The sequence below is a fragment of the Salminus brasiliensis genome, chromosome 1 (genome assembly GCF_030463535.1).
Source record: "Salminus brasiliensis chromosome 1, fSalBra1.hap2, whole genome shotgun sequence".
Taxonomy (NCBI): Eukaryota; Metazoa; Chordata; class Actinopteri; order Characiformes; family Bryconidae; genus Salminus; species Salminus brasiliensis.
The window spans coordinates 71,773,305-71,797,941 of NC_132878.1; the positions used below are offsets into that span (position 1 = coordinate 71,773,305).

At 38.0% G+C, this 24,637-nt stretch overlaps 1 protein-coding gene across 1 annotated transcript; it reads left to right on the forward strand.

Moving 5' to 3' along the window:
* The first annotated feature begins 825 nt into the window (after window positions 1-825).
* Window positions 826-24,070, forward strand: crispld1a (cysteine-rich secretory protein LCCL domain containing 1a). The gene is made up of 14 exons (XM_072657343.1): window positions 826-1,110; window positions 10,306-10,424; window positions 11,558-11,690; window positions 12,305-12,420; window positions 12,808-12,908; window positions 13,258-13,401; window positions 15,642-15,702; window positions 17,211-17,277; window positions 17,370-17,500; window positions 17,591-17,634; window positions 17,953-18,025; window positions 18,112-18,187; window positions 19,119-19,252; window positions 21,401-24,070. Exons 1-14 carry the CDS (start codon window positions 856-858, stop codon window positions 21,450-21,452), a joined length of 1,506 nt encoding a protein of 501 aa, XP_072513444.1. The 5' UTR covers window positions 826-855; the 3' UTR covers window positions 21,453-24,070.
* Window positions 24,071-24,637: the final 567 nt, after the last annotated feature.

The window sequence follows — 24,637 nt, forward strand, 5'->3', positions numbered from 1 at the left end:
TCTGCTTTCTGAAGCACTAACACTGACGCCGGGGATCAGAGGAGAACAAAGAGTGTTTATGTACAGCTCTGCTTTAAAAGCATCATTTAAACCTTGTACAGCGGAACGCTGCAGAACGTCGGCCCTCACAGCTGAGACTTTCCCACAGAGCTGTAAGACATTCCTGCTTATCCCACTGTAGAGACTGGTAAGTGTATGTTATATACAGTGTTACAAATGGTTATTTTAGCAACAGGTTAGATGAGTGCTGTGGAAACATAGAATGAGGATGATCATATTCTTATGAAAGTTGCCGTATTGGTCTGTGTTGGAATTCCATTGAAAGCTTACTGCACTGCATTCATGTGCTCTTATCATAACTCTGTTGCAAAGTGCTGCTGGCTCTAACTATATGGGTTATGTTGGTTGGGTTTGAATATTTTTGTGCATTAATTGCTCTCTAATGTAGGTTGTAAATTGTACATAGAAGCTGTAGATTCATGTGACTTATTTTAATAGTAGGAACAAGTACTGAGAGGGTAGTCTGACACAGCCAGTTAAAATTTACATAGCTATATATATTCTGTACATACTCTGATTTAGTCTGTCACTGCACAGTTTATCAGACCCCTCTACCTCCATTCATCAGTGGAAAGAGGTCATCACAGGAACACCGTAGATCAGATAATATTCGGCTAGTGCTCTGTTCTCTTAGTATAGTGCTCAGTAGTATTCCTAGTAGTGGTCACTGATAATGGGTTAGGGGATGGCAAACACAAAAATGTGCACTGACCTCTGTCCTTTACCATTTTCACCCAGTGCACCTCAGACGCTCTTATCCAAAGTTCATCTCCTGGAAGTCAAAGTTCACTCACTATGAGTCTCCTAATGTGGACGTGTCAGACAGGACTGGCTTTAGTGTTATTGTCTCAGAGTGTGTTCCCCATGGCCTTCTTTAACTCAACTGACCTGAGCTTACTGCTGGAGAAGTATATGGATGAGGATGAAGACGGAGTGACGAAACAGAGAGGAAAGAGAGCCATCAGCTCCAGTGACATGCAGGCCATCCTGGACCTTCACAACAAGCTCAGGGCTCAGGTCTACCCACCTGCATCTAATATGGAGTACATGGTATGAATATGAAGCATAAATGTCATCACTGTACACTGCTAAAAAAGGGTTATTCAAGACTTGTTTAGTAAAGTCAATGGTGCTATATAACAGTGCTATGTTAGGAGTTCTTCATATACAAAGAAAACCTCATATAGTCATATAGAAGGAATAGCACTGAAAGGTTTCAATTAACTCTTTTTTAATACCATATTCAACACATTTTGCATAGAGTCTACCTAAAAAGCAGTGTTTTAAAAGTGAGATTTTGCAGGTGTTTCTTAGTTTTAGTTTTAACAATGTTTCCATATAAAAGAGTGACAATTTAAAAAAAACCATGTGGATACTTGGTTGGATTATTTTACTGGTTAAAAGGTCACTTGATGGACAACTTTATCTAACTTAATCTAAGGTTTAGATTCATCAATCAAAGAACCCTTTTTCAGTACTGCCTAGAACCTTTTTGCTTAGAGTGATCTGTAGCTGTCCTTATCCCAAAAATAATCTAATAAACCCAAGTTAGAGTTGGAGTCTGAAATTGGCTTCTTTAGTTTTTCACTGGTGCAACAAGCTTAATGTACATAGTTAGAGTACATTAGAGTAAAAAAACATATGCTGCACCAATTAGCACAGTGCTAAGTGCATACTTAAATCATCACTAAAATCTACACTTATGTAGAGCTCTTCGGTAACTGTTAATTGCTTTGCTTATGAGATATTAACAGGCAACAAAAAACAATAACAAAAAACAACCCTTCATGAAGGAGTCACATGGGAAGTGAAAAACATTGATTATGTCAGTGGGTGGATAGAGTAGGCAGCAAGTCTTGAGGGTAATGTGTTAAAAGCATGCTCAAGTGTAAGAATCTGAGCCACTTTGATTAGAACCATATTGTGATGGCTAGTTTGTCTGGTATTCAGTGATCAGTACCTGCCAAAAGTGGTCCAAGAAAGGAAAACCAAGGTCATGGGCTCACTGATGTGATCCATGGAGGCCCCACTTCACAACTTAAATTACCTAAAGGATCTGCTGCTAACATTGTACATAAAAGATGTGGTCTGATTGTTATCTAACTAAACTAACACAAAGTTGTACTGCTCATGTTATTTATTGAAGACATTAAGTAAACATCCACAGTGCAGGCTAGAAAAAGTAAGTAAGCATCTGTGTTGAAGACTTATCCAAGAGCTAACTTTGCAATGTGCTCTATAACAGCTGGATGCTTCACAATGTTCTAGAGACAGATGAGCCACAAATATTGAAGTTTGCACACCAACATCAAAAATCTTCCCAACTGTGAAGCATGGTGGAGGAATCAGCATGGTTATGTGTGGTTTTCCTGGAGGCCTTGTGATTATTAGAGGAACAACATTTTTCCAGAAGAATGTAAGTTCATGACCTAAAACCGAAGAGATGTTGCTACAAGAGAATGACCTAAAGCACAAGTAAATCAACAAAGAAGACTGACTGAAAACGAAAACGCCACAGTCCTTACCTTAGGTCCACATTTGGTGGAGGTTATTATTGCTAAAGAGAGTGATACAGGTTATTGGATTCAAGGGATCACTTTCTTTTTCTAGCCTGCACTGTGGATATTTATTCAGTGTGCTCAATAAAAAACATGAACAGTAAAACCGTGTTTGTGTGTTATTGGTTAAAAGAGATTGTGTTTGTCTATAACTGTGACATAGATATTGATCAGACCACATATTATTTGTAATGCAGATATCCTGGAAATTCAAAAGGGTTCACTTACCTCTTCTTGCAACTGTAGCTGACAAGTTGGCTCAGGTGTACTGTGAGCAAGGATAACACTAAAATGTTCAGAAAACTGCAGTTTCTCATGGTTATTTGCATGAATGGTGATGGAAAGACTGTTGGTGTTCTCATACAGGTGCACCGAACTGTTTCACTTCAGTTGGTCACACATGCAAAATAAGGCTATTTTAGTACATTTCAGCAACCTCCCCACACTGACCTTCTGCACAGATAACATAAATCCCAACTGTTCAGAGTAATTCTGCACATATTGAACTGCAACACTGGACAATTTAACGACTCATAATGTGGGTCGTAAAAAAAGTAAACGTCTCCAAATTCATACTTTCATTGAATGGATAATATGGCCTTATTCATTCTTCAGAGTTAGCAGACTGGCTTTGTGGCTATGTTTGAGCAGTGTGAATGGGGAATTATTATACAGTCATACCATAAATGGGCTTTATCTTCATTACTGGATGCTGTGAGTGCTGTCCAGTGGTGAAGAACAGCAGGGCCAGCGTGATTAGGCTATATTGCATAGCAGGTTAATGGCTGCAGACCATAATTAAGTTTAGTGAGACGTCTGTGTCTATTATAAAGCCTCTGAGGGAAAAAAGAAAGAGGGAAAAGCTTAGTAAGCAAACTGTTGACGATGTCTCTCCTATTACGACGGCCTAGATTTTTTTTCCGAGTGTGTAGAGGAGTCAGCAGGGATATATGGGTCAGCATGTGATCGAGAAAAGACACAAAAATAGGAAAGAGTGGCAAGAACAAGACAACATCTACACCAGTCAGCCACAATATTAAACCAATCACTGGTGAAGTGGATATCATTGGTTATCTGATTACATAGTCACCTGTCTAGGAGTGGGACAGCAAGTCTAGGCAGCAAGTGAATAGTCCGTTTATGAAAATGTAGAGAAATTGTGATGCTAGACGACTGGGTCAGAGCATCTCCAAAATGGCAGGTGGTGTTCTTGGTATGTAGTGGTCTGTACCAACCAACAGGGCTTTAGGGAAGCACAGCTGGTGAACCCAGTGACAGGGTCATGGGCACCCAAGGTTCACTGATGTGATGAATGGATGCCTCACCTCTTAACTTACAGAACTTAAAGGATCTGCTGCTAATGTTTTGGTGCCAGATTCCACAGGACACCTTCTTTTTTACAGTGTGAATTGGGCCAAATAACATGTTACAGGATCAATCTGCTTCGTTACACCTTTAAACAAGTAATGGGAGTCTAAAATCTTTCTGGCTAAGAGAGGTAGAGCGTTGTGGTAGACTGCCGTGCGTATTGGGATGGTGACGCCCTACTGTGAAAATAATCCGCTTTAACTTTCTATAATTTTCTGCCCACTTCCTATACAGGGCACTACATAACTTCTACACAGGGCACATTTTAGTTTGCCTGTAAAGGCGAGTTCTATTATCAGTTGATAATTAAACAACTGGCATTGTTATAGTTTACAATACTAGAATATATATAATAACATAGTATAATATATTATAACATAGTATAATATATTATAACATAGTTTAATATATTATAATGTAGTGTTATAGTGTTTATAATGCACAATATTTCTACATCATGCAGTGATATAGTGTGCATTTCAAAACATATTATGTGATTTTGTTCTCTGTAAATGTTGTGACAAACTGTTGACTGCCAACATGTCAAGCCTAGAGGCTGTTACTGCAGCAATGGGGACAAACGTCCTATTAATACCTTCCTATCAATCAGAAGAAACTTAACTGTCTGCAGCCTTTTGCCCATATAGGCTTTAAAAACACATAATTAAAAAAACATAGTGAATAGAAGTCAATGTAACCAGATTTCATTTCAGTCATTTTGTCTCATTTTCATTTCCTTATATGAAAAGGTCTGCAATCACATTATTTACATATGCTACTTTGTGGCTTATTTAATATAATATATTCTTACACACTGAAATGATTATGCATGTTTAACATACACAAAGCAATTCAGCCACTCTGAGGTTTGTTATGTTACGGTTAACCAACAGTTTCAGCGCCGGCTGGATATTTCTACATTTCACTGATAGCTTTGAACTGGTTCACCCCTCAAGCTTTTCGCCTGGCTCTCTGCCTATTCCTCTGTGTGTGTGTGTGTGTGTGTGTAAGGCTCAAACATGAGCAAGACAAAAATTTTGTGAAATTTTGATTAACCCTTTTTCATCTGTGAGATGAGATGCATTTTTTACTGTTTGAGACCAACTTGAGACCAACAAGGATCTAATAATGTACAAAAAGACAGGAGTGCAGATTTACTGAAACAGAAAACACAGTGTTCATACTCTGATGATGACCACATCACATTTGCCAAAAAAAGAGGACTCTTCAGACATAAGGGCATGCGTTGTGGTTTGGATGTTGTGGCTTTGGGGTTTCAAGTTGTAAATAATATTCATGAAAAATCTACTATTTCACTGGACAGTCAGACAGTATGTCTGACATACTATATATGTGTATGTGTGATTGATATAAGACACAAAGCTTTCAGAATATTTGGTCCACTTGGTTCCACCGAGACCAGTGGTTGCATGTAGATGCAGGTACATATAGACCAGTTGTGTTAGTGAGAAGGCAGGGCATACAGAGATGTGTTTAAGACTGTAGAAATCTGTACACAGAATGTCTGATGACTGTAAAAGCAAATGCTGAACTGAAATCAAGGTGGAAACCCAAACATTGTATGCAATTTAGAAATCTTTTAGGTGCCATAAAGCAAATGTGCCTGGGAAAGAGAGGATGTATGATCACAGAGAGTCGTTGAGAAACGTTTTTTGGATGTGTGTTTATGGAGATGAGATTGGTGATTGGTGAAAGTGCAGTGTTTGTTGGCATCATAGCTTACCATCTCCTGTTGTGTACTAAAGAAGCGCGTGCCAGATGCCAATCTTGTCTAATCGACTGCATCTGACATCAGTAAAGCAACGAGACATGAGGTTTTATACATATACTCAGTTTTAGGTACAATGTGTGAACTGCAGTTTCGAAAGACTAAGTAAAAGATGCTAAGTGTGTGTTCACGGTCGTCCATCTCTGCTGTAAACTGGGGATGTAAAATCACTGTTTGCACAGCCTCAGCAGGGGAGGCCCCCCAAACCTGCTGGCCACTCTTGCCTGGGACTATAAAGAAAACAAACCCCTCACTGCAGGCTTTCACACTCATTCACACACCGCTGTTTATTTCATTTAACACCTCATTTGCATCGAGTGTGTTTTTTATCATCTGGTAACATTCCAACAAAGCACAAAATTCCCAAGGACCCATGGGAGCATGTTTCTTCATTCAGTGGGGAAACAGTGAGTGAGTGTGTGAATGAAAGTAAGTATATATACAGGTGTTCATGTGTGTTTGAAGAAAGAAAGGCGCACAGCGAGTAACAGAGGTGGGAAAACAGAAAAAAAGAGAAAAAGAAAGAACTAAAATGTTATACGTTATATATGGTGTGCTTTTCTCTGTAGCAGATCAGCCAAGTAAGAGTATAACAGTACACTGTATTATTTAATAAAAGTTTTATTTCAGTACCTACTGAAAGATCCAGCTCAAGACCAAGCTCAAAAGACTCAAAGACTTTTGCTGGTAGCTGGGTTTAGATGGTCTTTGATAGTCAAGATGGTAAGCCAGCTGGTTGAGCTGGTAGACTAACTTAGCTTGGGACTAGCATAGCATATGGGTTTATTTGAGTAATGAATTAGCTGGTCTATCAGCAAGCTGGCCATCAAGATAGTCATAGTAGTTTGGTCAAGCTGATCATACTGGTGGAACCGGTCATTCTCGCAGAATCACCTCAACTATGCAGCATATGCATATGTGTGATCCAGGGTTATCAAAGTGGGGTAGAAGGATTCCCAGGAGTCCTTAATACATCAGTCAGGGGCTCTCCAGTGTTTGAGCCAATATAGACTTTAAGCCAAAAGAGACAAGATATGAATAATGCCATGTTGTTCAGGTTGCAAAATGTTAAGTATAACAACAACAGCAAGTCTTCTTTTAGTAACAACATCAACATCAGACCAAACTGTAATCTCTCAGGGTTCTAGCAAAGTCAATTCTAGACAATGTTAGCAGCTCAAAGTGCTTAACAGTAAAAACCAAACATCACTGGAGAGCAGCTGGTGCTCCCATCAATAACATTTGATGGCATTTGCCTAATGTGTTTAACACTGTATTATGATTGCATTTTAGTCATACATTTAATCTGTGTGGTATGCAGATGTTTTTTCACACAGTAAAGGCCTCTGTCTGCAAAATGTTTCTGTCTGCAAAAACTTCAATGTTGTACTTATAAATGCTAAGGAAGTCAAAACAAATGACTGTTCTGTAGCACAAGTTAACAGAGTAATGTCAGTGATTAGCAACAGTGGGAATTAGACACATGTGTTTAATAATATGCATAAAAATGGGGATACTTGAATTTGCTTTACAAGACCTACAGAAAAACTGCGAGGGGCATTATTTGCACATTTATCTTCAAATCTTTTTGAAGAGTAATGAGAATCTCATCATCTCCATTTTTACCATTTTCCCATTTTGACATAATTTGACTTTGTCAATTGATCTTGATCATTGTTGCCACATTTCACTACAAACAAACCAATGAAACTGCTAAAATTAAATGACAAAAACTTATTTTTTTAACGTTGATATACTCTGTTAATGATATATTCTGGAAAAACAAAAGCTTTCTGCAGTGGTTACTTATGGTTTTTCTGTGCTCAGACCAGCTCTGCAGACAAGCAGACGTCCTGTATGCAGGTGTCGCAGCAGGATTCATGTTTTATGGTGGTCTTTATGGGGGGCAGCAGCTAATTTACAGAAAGTTATTAGTTCAGGTTAACGGTTGGTTTGAGGTTTGGGAGGTCCAGGGCTGAAAGTGTGAAATGTGTGCACTGGGTGACTGCACTGGTTTCTGCCTGCACTGGTCGACATTAGAGTTCTGTATGAACTAATGAATCAAATGAGTCCCAAAGTAATTACAGCTGGGATGTTGGGGGGTTTGCTCTTAGGTCTAACGCAGTGCTGCGAATAACGCAGGAATAACGCAGTGCAACGCTCTTGGGTCTAACGCAGTGCTTATGCCCTGAAACACCTCCTTTTACATTTTGTTTATTTATTTCTGACTCATAGTTTCAATGAAATCACATATAAATATAAGTCATTTCACATCTACATACATAAATATGTAATACTTGATTTTAATAGGTATGCAGCAAACAATAATTTGTTCCATTAAGGGTTAAAGAAGAAGCTGAATGTGGGTCAACTGCTTAAAGAAACATGTCTTTTCTTCTGAGCGGACCTGGAGAGGAATGAGAAATTTACTTTCCAAACAGAAACTATGCCCACAGAACAAACAAAACGTGCACATAACTCTCCACATGGCTAACATTAGAGGAAGGAAAGTTGCTGTGCATCTAAAATCAGTATGCAGCTAAAGTAGGCCCAGACTGAGTATGAGGCAGACAGGATAGTAAAGCAGCCTGGACAGTCTATTAGAGATTACTGGACAACTTCACAGTTTTAAGGTGAGTGTGTGATAGTTATCACCATGGTAATTTGTGGTATATGCTCCAATTGCTTGTTAGCCTTGAAGCTCTAGTGTAAAATTGAAAGAAGCAAACTTTAGACACCAAATAATATGTCTTGGCTGATTGATCATATTAGGGTGGGGGGACTGGGCAATATTTACATACACTTGGACATGAATATCATAGTAAAGTTAGACTTTCTAGGATGTCTATGAACTGTTGTTGTCTATGAACGTTTCGGGGAAGAATTATTGTAAAATTATACACCTAAAATAGAAAAAAACTCAAATGAAAAGGTCATAATTATACATATAAGTGAAAAATTAATTTAGTGATTCAAAAAGTTTAGTTTTGTTTTAACTTGTTAAAGTCAAAAACTCTTCTGCAGCCGATAGCTTCTTTGTGCCCACATAGCAAGGGTTTGTTTGAGAGCACTTATTGGATTGACACAAATTTGATTTACACAAGTCAGGAATGTCTTTTGGAACCATTTCTAAAAAACTGCAGATTCCAAGGTAATCCATTCAAACAGCTAGTTATTGGGAGGGCCCTTCTGGAGGAAAGATGAGAAAGATGGTCAGATGAGACAAAGATGTTCGGAGAAGTAAAGACATTCATCCCTAAGAACACTGTACCAACTGTTAAGAATGGTGGTGGTAGCGTTATGGTCTGGGGCAGTTTTGCTTCCCGTGGAAGTGACACATTGTACAGATTGAATGGAATAATAAAGAAGAAAGACCACCTCAAACCATCAGCTAGACGACTGAAACTTGGACACAGTTGAACAATGATCCCGAAGATACATCAAAGGTGGTTGTGGAATGGATAAAGCAGGCTTACCTACTGTAATGGCTTACCCAATATGTTTAGACACTTCAGCAGATCTCAGCAGACTTTTGTTTTATGAACAGTGAGGAAAATTGAGTTTTCATGATATGGGCCTTTTAAGGCATCTTCATAATGAAACCCCTTTAATAGCTTTTTACTCACTGCTCTATCAGCAAGGTCACTAAGTCGCTGTTTTTAAATCACACGCCGTCCCCTTAAACAAAGTCTGCAGAGGAACTTGCTCATTTCCTAGTCTGACTGCAATAAAACCCGTCCAGGCTGTCCAGGGTGGGATTTCAGGTTATTAAGGGAATATCAGGCTGGAAAGCAGCATTCCGTATCATACCAGTGTCAGTTTTGTGTGTTTAGTTTATCAATTGTCCAAATAAATAACCTCCAATTAAAGTGAATTTCTCATATTGTGGACAGTGCTGAATACCCGGAGGCAACTGAATAGTGATTTTCCAAGGAATTAATAGAAAAAAAACTAAACAAAAAGTCTAAATTACACACACTTCTCTACATACACACTCACTACAGTCAAAGCAATCATTCATTCCAAGTGTGTGGATAACAATGGGCCATGCTGTGTCGCAAAACCACCTGACCAATGCCATTAGAGACTACTGCACAACATGATTTGTTGTCTGAATATGAAAATGGCTGAGCTATAATAGCCACGGGTTGCCACTGGTTACATGTACTCGCTGAAATCAAGTTAATCATGCAAAGGTGACTTGAGTACATTGTAATTACCAGTACTAAACATCTTTATGTATGACATTCAGCTTAATATGGCCACATTTAACTTATAACGAGAGTGTTTACAAGATACAGGTGCATGTTAGTTCATCAGACTGGAAAGCAACATTCTGTATCTAATTAATTCTCATACTGTGGACAGTATGGGAAACTCTTACTAGCAACACCTGGAGACAATATGCAGGTTTTGCCAGAGATATAAATGCAAAACTCTAGGCACATATATCCAGTAACATCAATAAAAGAAAACTTTACATTTAACAACTGAGTGAGACTGAGTGTGTGTGTGTATGTGTGTGGGCAGGTATGGGATACGGAGCTGGAGCGGACAGCGGAGGAATGGGCCGAAACGTGTCTTTGGGAGCATGGTCCAGCCGGCCTGCTGCCTCAGATTGGACAGAACCTGGGAGTTCACTGGGGGAGGTCTGTGTTTTACACACACACACACAGATATACAGTCATGTGCAAGTTTGGACACCTCTCTCAGAAACATATTGATGATTTTCTAAGTGTTAAAAACAAGATCAGATCCCCTACAGGAAACATACATTGTAGAAAAAATGCTTTGTACATGCCACATTTCAGATGTTATTTTTCCCTAATATGTAAGTAAATAAACAACAATTGTGTATTACAATTTGCAGAAGCATGTTTTTTGTATGAGATGTATTTATTTACACCTATGTCAACAACACATCAATCGACCAGGGGGGCTGCATTAATGAATAGATGTACATGCATTCCCAATAAAATTATCAGTAAGTGTGTATACACACATACAGTATACACACACATAACACATGCATACACACACATAGCAATGGGAAAAAAACATCATGCCCACTCACAAATTAAGTCAATAATGTTGCAGTAGTGTCATGCTAACAGCTTCTTCCCCAGAGCTGTAGCGCTCCTCAATCACAGTGGACACCTTCCACTGTAAACCTCAAAACTTACAACTGAACTGTACCAAACCGGACTGAACAGCTATTTTGCACTCTGCCTATTTTGCACTATGACTATTTGCACACCTGTACAGATGTTCTTTTCTGTAAATATATTTTCAGCTCTTTATTACCTTAGTACTTTTTACTTTTTAAATTTATCCCCTACCCTATTTATTGTTTAGTGTCATTTTCCTTTAGTTTAAGACTGTGTTCTGTGTTTTTTTGTTACTTGTCATACGTGTTGCTCTCACCAAGACAAATTCATTGTATGTGTAACATACTTGGTGAAATAAAGAGATTCTGATTCTGATTCTGATTCTGACCATTCCAAACGGTGATCCAAGAAGGGGCAAACCATGAATTCACAACCAGGTGTCAATAACCTGAAGCTCACTGATGCACAAGGTTGACGAAGGCCACCCTGCTTGGGCTGAACCGACAGAAGAGCTACTGTGGCACAAGTCATAGAAATGTTATGTGTCAGATCTGATCATACGGCCACCTACATTTCTAAGCTGCACTTTATTGCCCTGCTTCAAGCTTGTGATTAAGGTGTCTGATTTATCATGTCCTTTCTTGGGTGTGCATTCCTCTACTTTAACTCTTTAGGTACCGTCCCCCCACCTCTCATGTGCAGGCGTGGTACGATGAAGTGAAAGATTACTCCTTCCCTTATCCTCAGGAGTGTAACCCTCACTGCCCGTTCACCTGCACAGGCCCGGTCTGCACTCACTACACTCAGGTACACACTCCGCCTCTTATCTTTAGTGGTAATGCTGAGTAATCCCATTACAGCAAAAATACAGCAGCACTCCACCTCGTGTTGGTAATAACGGCACGATTAATGCAGGGATTACCTAAATAAATACGATTACAGCAAAAGCTGAAAGCATGAGTAATCACACCCACTAAGTGTTTTGTTCTGCAGCATTTCTACAGTGTTTACATTACAGGCCAAAATGTGGGGAAACAAGGCCTTTCAAAATGTTTTAATCCATTCATGTACAATAGCTAATTTAGTGTGATACAGAAAAATGTAACATAATGTGTTCTGATTGGTGCTGGATGTTTAAAGAGTTATACCCATATGACCAAAAGACTGATTATAATATGAAAGTATATGATAAAATATTTCTATTATCTCTAAACCATTCTACACAGGTGTTTTATCATGACTTTACCAGTGCATGCAGTGAACTTTATTCTTGTCTAATCCAAAGTAAGAACAGTGGAAATACAGCATCATTCAAAAATGTTAAAAAAGATAACAAGATATCATCAAACTTTACCCATGCTTTGTAAGATGTCAACAGTGAACAGTGTTTGGCCTATTTACTATTTGTTCGTTATCTACAGCTTGTTTGGGCGACCAGTAGCAGAATTGGATGTGCCATAAATGTGTGTTATGATATGAACGTGTGGGGACAAATCTGGGCAAAGGCTGTATACTTGGTCTGCAATTACTCACCAAAGTAAGTGATTTTCTGTTTCTGTCCTGATCATTGCAGCTTCTCATCTGATTACTGGAAGGTAATGACAAAATAATCCACTGTAGGCTGTTTAGAACAGTGTTTAAAGGGTTAAAACATGAAGCAGATCATAATCACTATCAAGCATTAAGTGGATTATTTTATGAAAATGGCAACAGAATATACTATGATATATAAAATACATAAATGTCCAGTAAATTACTGTGTATTTATAATAACAATTTCATTATAAATCCCTTCAAGTAAAGCTATTTAATATTATTGCCAAGCAACCAAACAACACAAGCCTTTTTTAATAGCTGAATTAATTGATGTGCTATGATTTATATGATCATATTAATTTGTATATCCCTTGTGTGATTTGTGTAGAGGGAACTGGTGGGGACACGCCCCCTATAAACATGGCCCCCCATGCTCAGCCTGCCCACCCAGTTTTGGAGGAGGGTGCAGAAACAATCTCTGTTACAAAGGTATCTCCCTGCAGAATATTCTCACCAGCCACTTTATTAGAATCCTATTGGTTCACTGCTTGGGTGTATAAGTGACCTATCCATGCCCGACTCACAATACTTTTTTTTCATAGCAACTGTTACTAGGGTGGCTAGACTTTCCAGAACACTGACAGAAAATATCAGATTAACCTAATGGGTTAAGTTCCTGTACTAAGATTAAGCCTAACACAATTCAACTATATTTATGGGCATGGAACGGGCAATTAGGTCAAGATGGGGGGAAAAATCACCCTTCAGGTAAAATTCTCAACATCGCTCATGATATGACCTGAGGAATTGAGTAAAATGTACCCTGTGTGATTTACAGATGACAGCAGAGCTGTAGAATATTCTCGTGTGGAGGCTGAGGAAAATAACTCCGTAGAGCCTGAAGCCCCCCGCAGCCGGAAAACACCCCAGCAGCCCGACAGAGAACGGGACAGCAACGTGGTGGAGAGCACAGAACAGATGTGTAAGCTTTGCGCCTCTAATGTGTGTTTATTCTGTGTAGGGTTTCAGCCTGACGGGGGGCCAACACGTTCTGAAACCTGATCCCCTGAAATGCTACCATCCTACAGCACAGAAACTCTGGACATTCCTGGAAAGCAATTTTCTTTCAGCCAGAACCAACTCCCCCTCCCCCCAACCATTCCACCATTCCTCAAGAATCAGGCATGTTCAGAGTGCCAGCTTGCAAAACACACTGCCAGATCAGTGCACGTTTCCTTGATGTTTAGCAGTCATGGATCTGTTAATGCTCAGAGTCCTCTGTAATGGAGCCACCTTATTAGCCACCTAGTGTTCTTACCCCTCAGAAAAGAGTTAATAGGGTTTCTAGAAATTATTCAAATGTAATTTGTAATTACATAGTAACACAACTACATTTACATTCAATTTCTGCTCTGTATGAACAGGCTTGAGTCATAAATTGACAAAGACATGGAAAGACGTAAAGACTGGTTTTCATTCTTCCAAACAGGACTGCACACACAACATCAACTTTCTAATAAAATATCTTTACATAAAATAAAAAATCACTAATGTAGGATGGATTTAAAGCCTAGAAACCTTTATACTAAGCTAGAAAAGCGCAAACTAGAAGAAAACACAAGGACCCTTGACTATAGTCGAGACTATAGGCCAGGATAATATACACAGAAGTAGAAAGTCAAAATCCAGACATAACTAACATTACATTGGCAGGTAATGTAACATAAAATCTGCATTACAACAGTAAAGACACCATAAAGAAAATTCATAGGCAGTCTGTATACTGGAGCTGATGAGCTCTGACCAGGGGCAGGGGGGTCTCGTTATCATCATCAAGTAAGGGGAGGAGTTTGGAGGGGCTTGGCATTGACAAGTCCCTATGTAAACACAGGGCACATGGCTTGAGGCCCTGTGGAGTAACATATTTGACAAGGAGAAATGTCTATTGTGAAAAAAAAAAACATTTGTTCAATGTATTTGAACATTTCACACACTGCACGGCACTAAAAACAGCACTGACTTCATGTTGATGGTCCCCTGTAGATGCTTTGTGGATGATCAGCTTATCTTGAATTGACATTCACTTGATTGTCTGTTGAGCTGTGTAGCCACTGAAGCATTGGCCCCACTCTATCTACTCCATCTACTGCAAATTCCTTAGTTTACTCTGTAATGGCAAAATTGTCTGCTGGGGAGCTTCACATGTCTTGGAGGAAGCAAATGTTAGCCTTTACCCTTCCTGCGCTGGTAGCCCTAACCTAACCTTCAAGCCTAATACTTAATATAACCTTAGTCATGATCCTCAGTATCATTTTGGACAGGAAGAATAAGTTCAGTGGCAGGTTACTGTCACAGACAGCTTAACGGACAGGAGATTATTTGTCCCTTGAGCTGTTAGGGTCTTCAGTTCTTCTGAGTGGGGATGTATGTTATCAATTGACTGAGTGTAATAAATATGATCATTTCCTTTAGGAGCAGTAATCTATCTATCTATCTATCTATCTATCTATCTATCTATCTATCTACAGCTCTCTATCTATCTATCTATCTATCTATCTATCTATCTATCTACAGCTCTCTATCTATCTATCTATCTATCTATCTATCTATCTATCTATCTATCTATCTATCTACAGCTCTCTATCTATCTACAGCTCTCTATCTATCTATCTATCTATCTATCTATCTATCTATCTATCTAAAACTTGTTTGAGTTAACCATGTGTGGATTGCTTAAACATGTGAAGTCACTTTTTTTGAGGCAACAAGTTTGCATATAATTTGTAGTAAAATATCAAAATTTGAAAAAGTCAGTTAACTAGTTTAAGTTTATAGTGTAATGATGATCTCCACTATGTCCTCGGGAAAACAAAATGCTAAAATATTGCCATACTGCCCATGTCCACTTCTGAGGGTTAATAATGTTAGTGACTGTGTGTTGGTGGATGAGAGTGTCTCTCATATGTTAATGCTGACCTCTTCGCTGTGCGTGTTTGCTTGAGGGAAGCTAATGGCGGGCTGGTTTTAAATGACTCCCTGTTTTGAAAGGGGGGCCTTGAGACCGTGCACCCTGTGCGCCACTGTGCCCACCAACATCAGCTCCAAGTATTGCAAATTCCTTATTCTACTCTGCAAGAAAGCCATGAAACCTGTGTGCTGAATGTTTGTGTGAGTACATGTCTGGCTTTGCTGACTGACCCCCTCCGCTGCTTTATTTTGCAGCTCAGCCTGTAACGTGTGATACTAAGCTGAGGGACCAGTGTAAAGGCACAACATGTAACAGGTAAAAATAACATCAGCATGCTGCTCTCTAGTGTGCCACTCTGTTTTCCGGGAAAACCAAGCTGTCTATAGTTAATAATAGCTGACTTTCAGTGTGGTTGCAATCATCTGAATCTTGTCGAGTTATTCGCCACAGTATGGTATAAACAATAGGAATCATAGAATTTCATATTGCTTGAAATTAAAACCCATTTATATGTATTATATGAGGATATGGCACTGCTGCAGTTTATATATAGTTTATTAGAATAATAGAGCATGAGAGTGTGTTATTGTGAAATAGCATGGCTGTGATGATTGCATTTAATACATTTTTTTAACCTTAATTTTAAAGTTTTAATGTTAGCATTTCCTTCCACCACATTACAGATCCTTAACAAGCAGCTTGTTGCTACGTCACAGTAACAAACTCCACTCACTCACTGCCAGCCTGCACTTCCTTCTCCACCCCCTTACACAGACCAACACATTAAACTCTGTTTCCCGCTCACAGTTTTTTTTTTTGTTATTGTCTTATTTGTTTTAGTTTTGTTTTAGGTCATTCTTGTTTTCCTGCTCATGATATTTACATTACTTTTTGGTTAATTATATAATTTATAATAATGAAACATAGCAGCAGAGTGATACAGTGTTTGTGTGGGGAAAATAATAATATAAAATTATAAAATAATAATAATAAAATAACAGCACAGCGAAATGACAGCTAAGCTAGATTGCTTCTCAATCAGCTTGCATGGCCGTAGTATATATTTGTTTATATGCAGCACATATCCATTTATATATAGTAAATGTCACACAAATTCCTTGTATCTCCAAAATGACAATTTACACTAAAGGGATAAACTTGCTTAACTTTTAATGGAAATCATGTAAAAAGATTTTATTCCAAGTAATTCTGGGGTATTTCAATTGGTCCAATCATATCGATATTCATCATGACACAATGTTAAGAACAACTGCCAGATTCAGACTATACTAAAAATGTGAAAAACAGCAAAAATGGAGATTTGGGAGTTTTCTGCCTGACAGTGATGATAAGTGAATATGGCACTGCCTAAAGTATATGCTTTATAAGCAGTTTATATCCATTTAATGATCATGATATGGCACTGCCTGGCATCTACAGTATATCACCACTGTTGGTTGTTAACTTTGCAGTGGAAAGAAAAATCTTTTTAACTCTCAAAGTAAGTTAACTTTCATACACATATATACACAGCCTGAAATTGATGTTTTTGGACACCCATCTTTCAAGTCTGATGGTGTGAAACTGATTGAAACTGCCAGTAGAAACGTCCCTCTACCCGTCCCTCATTACAGAATCAGAACACCCTTCAGGGAGTAGAAGCACTGGGATGGTGTGTGCATAGTTTTGACTGGTACTGTAGCTCATCGAGATGAAGCACACTGCAGGTGTTGATGTATTCATGGCAAATGCTGACTAGGCATTTCATATAGAGTGCTATGCTGTAAATGGTTCACTGCCGAGTTCTTGCTCTTGCGGTACAGGTACGAGTGTCCAGCTGGCTGTTTGGAAAGTACAGCAAGAGTGGTTGGAACGGTTTATTATGAAATGGTAAGCAGCCCACAAGCGACATTTTTCTTTGACTCGGAGCCCAGGACAGTTCACAGCTTTCTAACTAAATGTATTTATTTTCTTTTCTTTAGCAATCCAGCATCTGCAGAGCGGGCATCCATTACGGAGTGATCGACAATGAGGGAGGCTGGATGGACGTCACAAGACAGGGCAGGAAGGAGTTTTTCATCAAGTCCAACAAAAATGGAGTCCAGTCTGTTGGGTAAGGAAGTCAGAAAGTGGTCACTGAGATTTTTAAGCAAGTTGTCTGATGCAATGATCTAATCTAACATGATTAATGGACCACTTACAGAAAGTACCAGAGTGCCAATGCATTCACAGTGTCCAAAGTGATGGGTGAGTTTGATATGAACCAGTCTTATTTAAATCATTATTATACTCCCTTAAATAAAAGATGCTACAAAGGGTTCTTTGAGTGATTCTATTAAGGAACCACTATTATGTTTTTTAATGGTGTAAAAAACTTTACATCAAGTGATGGTTCTTTAGACCTTTAGACAGTCATCCATCTCTATTATAAGCCTGATTCTTTATGAAACCAGGAGTGGTTCCTCTACAACATAGCTCAAAGAAGCATTTGTTGCAACTGTGTTTTTTTTTTTTTTTACTAGATTATTTTTACTCTCAATAGTTTACTTTTTGTGTCATTTACAGTGAAGGTTATTACGTGTGAGACCACAGTAGCTATGTTGTGTCCATACCAGAAATCTGCCACACACTGTCCCAGGTAATTCCCCTACACACACTTAACCTCCTGTTAATTCAGTTAGGTGACTCAAAAATAAAATCTGCATCTGCTTTGTCTTCGTCTAGAATCTACTGTCCTCAAAACTGCCTGCAAGAAAATACTCAAACATCCAGAGTGATTGGGACCAGGACCTATTCTGATGTAAGTACTGAACAGTACTTTACTCTACATTTACTTTTACTGAATTACAGTTACAAAAAAAATACTACATTTTTTTTAAGGCACCTCTGCCCACTCAATCTGGCTGGTGTAAAAGTGTCCTACAGGGCTGCTATATCTAAAAACAACATGTTTTCTTACAATACCTGTGCCATTCCACTGACCAAAAAACAATGTTTGCTTCTAAAGGCTATACAATCCCAAAAGCACAGTAAATCAATGGCACAAAATTGCAAAATATCGAAAGGAATTTTGTCCTCATCAAAGTGATGCTCTGTTTTTACACTGTTATACACTGCTCACAAAAATGGGCAAACTGCCATTACATTGGCCACTGTCATTTCAGAAGCTAAATGAGGCCTGCCCCTAATAGCTGAAATTTCCAATCTGTTCTGATCGACATGGTAGTCAGCTCTGCCTGTGTTTACTGATGCCATGAATTACAGCTCAGGCAGAATCAAGGACAGCAGACAGAAACGTTATAGATTCATTAAGTATTTGGAAGCAGCTTTCAAGAGAGTAAACTTTCATAAGTCTGAGCTTCACATGCAAGTTCTAATTGCTGGGACACAAATAATCAGTTGTGTTGTCTCCATGCAAACACCATATACCACTGTGATTGGTTGAGTGAATTCTGTGAGCATCTGTGAAAGCTGGTAACCAGCTACACAATGATAAGTTTGCACCTTTACTGTTACTTTGCTTTTTTGACAGAAGAATGTGCCTATAATAAAGGCATATATTTGGAATACTTTTTGGGGTTTCTCTGCTTTACTTTTGTTCTTTAGCTAGTGTTAAAAGCATAATAACACTGGATGTGGTGCGTTGTGGGGAATAAAATCATGCCCAGCTCAACTGAATTCATTCTTAACACTGTCAATTCAAATTTTGTTTCAATTCTCTTTATCTTCAGAAATCCAGTATATGCAGATCAGCAGTGCATGCTGGTGTGATGAAGAATGACATGGGGGGCTATGTGGACGTGATGCCCACCGACAACAGGAAACAATATATCGGCTCCTACCAAAATGGGATATATTCAGAGAGGTATTATAGATGCTTTCAGCTATCCCTTTTGTATCAGTGAACATACATCATTATTCAGTACTTTACATAACTGTGTAATGAATTGCATGTACATCTGAATTTACATTCTGTAGCAAAAGGTTTTAGATGGCACATCTGGCTTTGACAAAAGCATGACAAACATGGAGCACAAAACAAGACTGTGAACAACACAATTTGTCATCAAATCCAAATTAAAAATTCTGTTTACAAACATAAAGTCTTAATGCACAAAGGTTTTAATGCACAAAACACAGGCAGAGACCAGCGCAGTCACACAGTACACACATTTCACACTTTCAGCCCCCAAACCTCAAATCAACCATAAATCTAACTAATAACTCTCTGTAAATCAGCTGCCGCCCCCTATAAACACCACCATAAAACATTAATCCTGCTGTGAACACCTGCAAACAGGATGTCTGCTGGTCTGCAGAGCTGGTTTGGGATTTTAATAGTCTGGAAGATAAGTGAAGACTGCTGAGAGCCCACTATTGAGCCAGAATATACTCAACATGCCTGACCGGGAAGAAGTGGATAAGATACTGAATGAGTGAATATTCAACTTGACAAAAAAAGTTGCATGATGAATGGATCAGTAGAAAAGGTCCACAATTACTTTTATAGAATCATGCAATATTAAGATGCAATAACATTAAAATGCCTTCTCCTGTAAGTTGCAAGATACAAGGCTTTATTCCAACAGCGAACAGCGTGCTGTGTACATGTCTTTTGTTTATTATAGTTTATTGTAGAAAATTACTTGTAATGACCTGTTTCACGTTTCTAATTAAGAAATTTGGTTACCATAAGTGATAATAACAACTTCTAAGGGTTAATTCCACTGCTAATGTTAAACCTCCAGCACCATAAGCATGTGAGGTCCACAGTGTAAGTCAGGGTACAGCACAGTTTATTTTCTTAAGCCTCTGAAATCACAGTTATTTACCCACAAAGCTGATTAGAATAGAATTGTACCAGCCAGAGCAACAGAGTAAAGCTGTCAAGGCCAAAAGTGTGTCCATGTAAAAGAAGCTTCAGAGAAAACTGCCAATTCAGCATATTTACATTTATTTTGATCGCAGCTTTACACACACAGCTGCTGTACCATCACTAAACCTTTATGGCCAGCCGCTTCATCATCACTAAAACTTTACACACAGCCGCTTTATCATCACTAAAACTTTACACACAGCCGCTTTATCATCACTAAAACTTTACACACAGTCGCTTTATCATCGCTAAACCTTTACACACAGCTGCTTTATCCTCATTAAACTTTACACACAGCCAAATTATCATCACTTAACCTTTACACACAGCTGCTGTACCATCACTAAACCTTTACACCCAGCCGCTTTATCATCACTAAACCTTTACACACAGCCAAATCATCACCACTTAACCTTTACACACAGCTGCTTTATCATCACTAAACCTTTACACACAGCTGCTTTATCATCACTTAACCTTTACACACAGCTGCTTTATCATCACTAAACCTTTACACACAGCTGCTTTATCATCACTAAACCTTTACACACAGCTGTTGTACCATCACTAAACCTTTACACACAGCTGCTTTATCATCCCTTAACCTTTACACACAGCTGCTTTATCATCACTAAACCTTTACACACAGCTGCTTTATCATCCCTTAACCTTTACACACAGCTGCTTTATCATCACTAAACCTTTACACACAGCTGCTTTATCATCACTAAACCTTTACACACAGCTGCTTTATCATCACTAAACCTTTACACACAGCCGCTTCATTAACACTTTTTACACACACCTTTACACACAGTTGCTTTATCATCACTTAAACTTTACACACAGCTGCTTTATCATCACTAAATGTTTACACACAGCTGCTTTATCATCACTAAACTGTTATAGGTTCCTTATAGGTGTTCCTTGAATACATTTGTGCAACCTTGTTCACATTATGATTACATACTTTTCTCACTCCACATTAACACAAATGGTGCACTAAAGTGGGTTAAATTACACCTTAAAGTAGTTTACTGTTTGATAACTTTATTAAAACTCTCTCTCTCCTCACTCTCTCTCTCTATTTCCGCCTCATGCCCCTCTCCCTTTCTTTCTTCCTCTCTTCTCTCTCAGTCTGCAGAACCCCCCTGGAGGAAAAGCATTCCGTGTGTTTGCTGTAATCTGAGTGTATGGTGCGGTCTCAGGCTGCGGATGATTGTTCTCTAAATGTTCCTGTAGAGTTTGTGAGTGTGTATGTGTGTGCTGGAGCTGTAGGACCACAGTCTGGAGCACATTTACACAAAGGCTTATTGAGCCAAGTACACTTAAAACACATCGGGGGGCTGGGCATATTTGGCTTGTTGATGTTTTTACCACTGTACTGTATTTGTACTTTCTGAATGAGCAGTTCCTGCAGAATTGCATCCATTGTCTGGCCTTTAAGGCATGTAATTAGTGGACAATACAGGGAATAAAGCGTAATAGGGTTTTGCAGACTTGAATGACAGCTCCATCAATTTTCCAAAATTTCAGCAGAATTCCATGTTTTAGATGAACGCACTCAGAGTGGGTTTGGTGTGAAATTGTTTATTGTAGAGAAACTTACAGACTTTTAATTTTTTCACAGTGGTGCTGATGGCAATCAGGTGTCATAATGTCTACAACATGAATTCAGCAATTGTATTCATGACCAGTGATAAAACAGTGGCAAATTTAAACAAACACTTTGGGAACTATTTTGCAACACAACACCCCTCCACCATGAATGGATTTTAATAACATTTCAGACCAAATATCTCTCAAAACAATTGTAAATCAGCATCTCAGGCACCAGACAGTGTGTTTATAACCATACTCTGTTGTAACTGTGAGGGAGCTTTTGGAGATGTTAAACTCCTCAGATGTCCATTCACCATCACTGTCAACAATTTTGACTCAGCAAGTTTCTCTAGAAAGGAGTGTTTTTCGTTAAACCCACTCTGAATGACTTTGTTCACATTCTAATAGTTTATTATGCAGTTTTTAAACTATTGGTGGAACTCCCCTTTAAGGCATAATTCACCTTGTGGAGCTATTACTCACTCACACAAGATACAAACGCCAGCTGAAAAACGCCAAAAATATGTTTTAGCAATATCATTTGTAAACAACTGCATCACTTGTAAATACAATACCCTAAGGGCCTTCTTACAAGGTCTGTTGATTTTAGGAACAAAAAATACATATCTGTAGGACTGGGAATCCATTCCAACCGTTTCAATTTCCTGATTGGGAAGTGAGACTCCACTCCAACGCTTTTTTGATCTTGTGCATATTATTCTGCTGTCTCTGTCTAGACAGCATGGATAAACAATGCTGCCTTCAACATCACACATCAATAGTCTGGCTGTTAGATTAACAATTTAGATGAACAGGTTAGATTAATTCCACTAATTGTCTCCCTGTTGTCAAATCTAATTATCTGATTAAATATAATTAACTGATATCTTTACACCCCTGAAGACTTAAAAAAGTTCATAAAAACTAAAAACAGTGGCCTGAACAAGAACATCTATTTCTGAGTGAATAATAAACATTTATATGTTTCTGTTAATTGGCATATTTTGGCATGTCACACTTTGTATACAATCACAAGGTACCCATAGTGCAGGAGATATATGGAGAAAAATCCATATATCATTATCATGACTGATCACTGACCCCAGATGTAGTAAATTCAACCATGTTTAGTATGTGACATGTTCTTTACTTTAGAATGGGAGATGCTAGGCTAACGTAACAAACACTGGACTTTCATCAATCTGATCTCATCAAATATTTGCCCAAAATTTTTTTTAAACACATCCAGATCTTCATTTTTTTTTATATCAATGTGTTTTTTAGATGTTGGTATGGTGTTAGTCTATGGACACAAACAATAAACTTTGCCACAGTACTGAACAGTGAGGCAACAGTTCGGCCCATTCCGTTAAACAAGGTCTATCCAAGCATAGTTGTTTTTTAATGTTTATGTATATATATATATATATATATATATATATATATATATATATATATATATATATAAAAATACAAACATAAACAGAGATTTTAAATGTGTTTCTTTACAGAGAAGAGATGGGTAACAGTCTAAGTCCAGTGTTTGATAGCTATGTTAGCAACAAATTAGGATGTTTGGATCTAAAAATGTAAGGTGAACTTATTATTTTATGCATTTTCATTGCAAATTTTTTCCACAGGGTTAGACCAGACTGAATGAGTAAAAGATCATCTTTATTTTCTACAAAGTGAATTATTCCTCTAAAGGTTTTAATATTGTTAAATTGTATTTGTACAGATTGTAAAGATCCCCTATGTGTATTTGTGATATAGGTTTAATTTCAATTGTGACATTCCCTGATTTCGGCACATGTTCTGCAATTCTAAAAAATACCCTCTTAAAAACTTTCTCTAATTGCATATCTTGCCATTGCATTTTTTATACGTTATGATAAGAAAAGAAGAGCTGCTAAAAGTTTTTTTTTAAATGTCTGAGAATGTCTGAAAACTTTCAGACTTTGTAGAAAAGAAGTTAATTATACACCTGCAGGACAGGACACTATATTTCAGTAATCATCAATATAGAATATGGGACTTCAACAACATTAAAGCATCTGTAAATAACAGAATATTTATCTACTTGTATGTTTCTGTAGCTGAAGAAATGTTCATTTATATTAAACATTTGCTATTTACTTCTCTTTTTTACCCTAATGCATATTCTATGAATATTATACATAATAACTGTACATACTATTTTCTTACTTGCCATTGTTTAAGAAACATTTTGGAATAAAACAGTAATCCCAGATGTGAGTGGTGTATTTTTTCATTTACAGTAAAAACTTATGTTATAAATGTGTGGAGAAAAGCACAGCAACTAAACAATACAGTTTTACCGAACAGTTTAAATACACTGTAGAGGAAGATCTGCTGCAGGTCCTCTGTGTAATAGGCAGTATCTTATTGACCAAGAAGCACATCTTACACTTACAGGGCCCCTATCATGGAAAAATGAATAATAAATAAATGAGTGATTATAGTAAGTAAACTTTGCATTATACCAGAATGTAAACAATAATATACAAACAAGTTTAAATATATATATTCATTCAGCTGTCCATACATGATATTAATGTACAAACACTATAAAGGATCAATCCAGGACATGTCCGAGTACAAACACTATAAAAGCCAAGTCCAAAGGAAGTCTGAGAACAAACACTATAAAGGCCAAAACAAGTCAGGATGCAAACACTATAAAGGTTAAGTTGAAGATAGACACTACAAAAGCCCAACACTACAGGGCCCAAGACAAGTCAAAGTGCAGGC

Bases quoted from the DNA above. Each gene is read 5' to 3' on its own strand.
- crispld1a (XM_072657343.1), top strand. From the start codon at position 856: ATGAGTCTCCTAATGTGGACGTGTCAGACAGGACTGGCTTTAGTGTTA. The intron at 1,111-10,305 runs GTATGAATATGA...GTGTGTGGGCAG, and splicing joins CATCTAATATGGAGTACATG to GTATGGGATACGGAGCTGGA. The intron at 13,402-15,641 runs GTAAGCTTTGCG...TTTATTTTGCAG, and splicing joins GGAGAGCACAGAACAGATGT to CTCAGCCTGTAACGTGTGAT.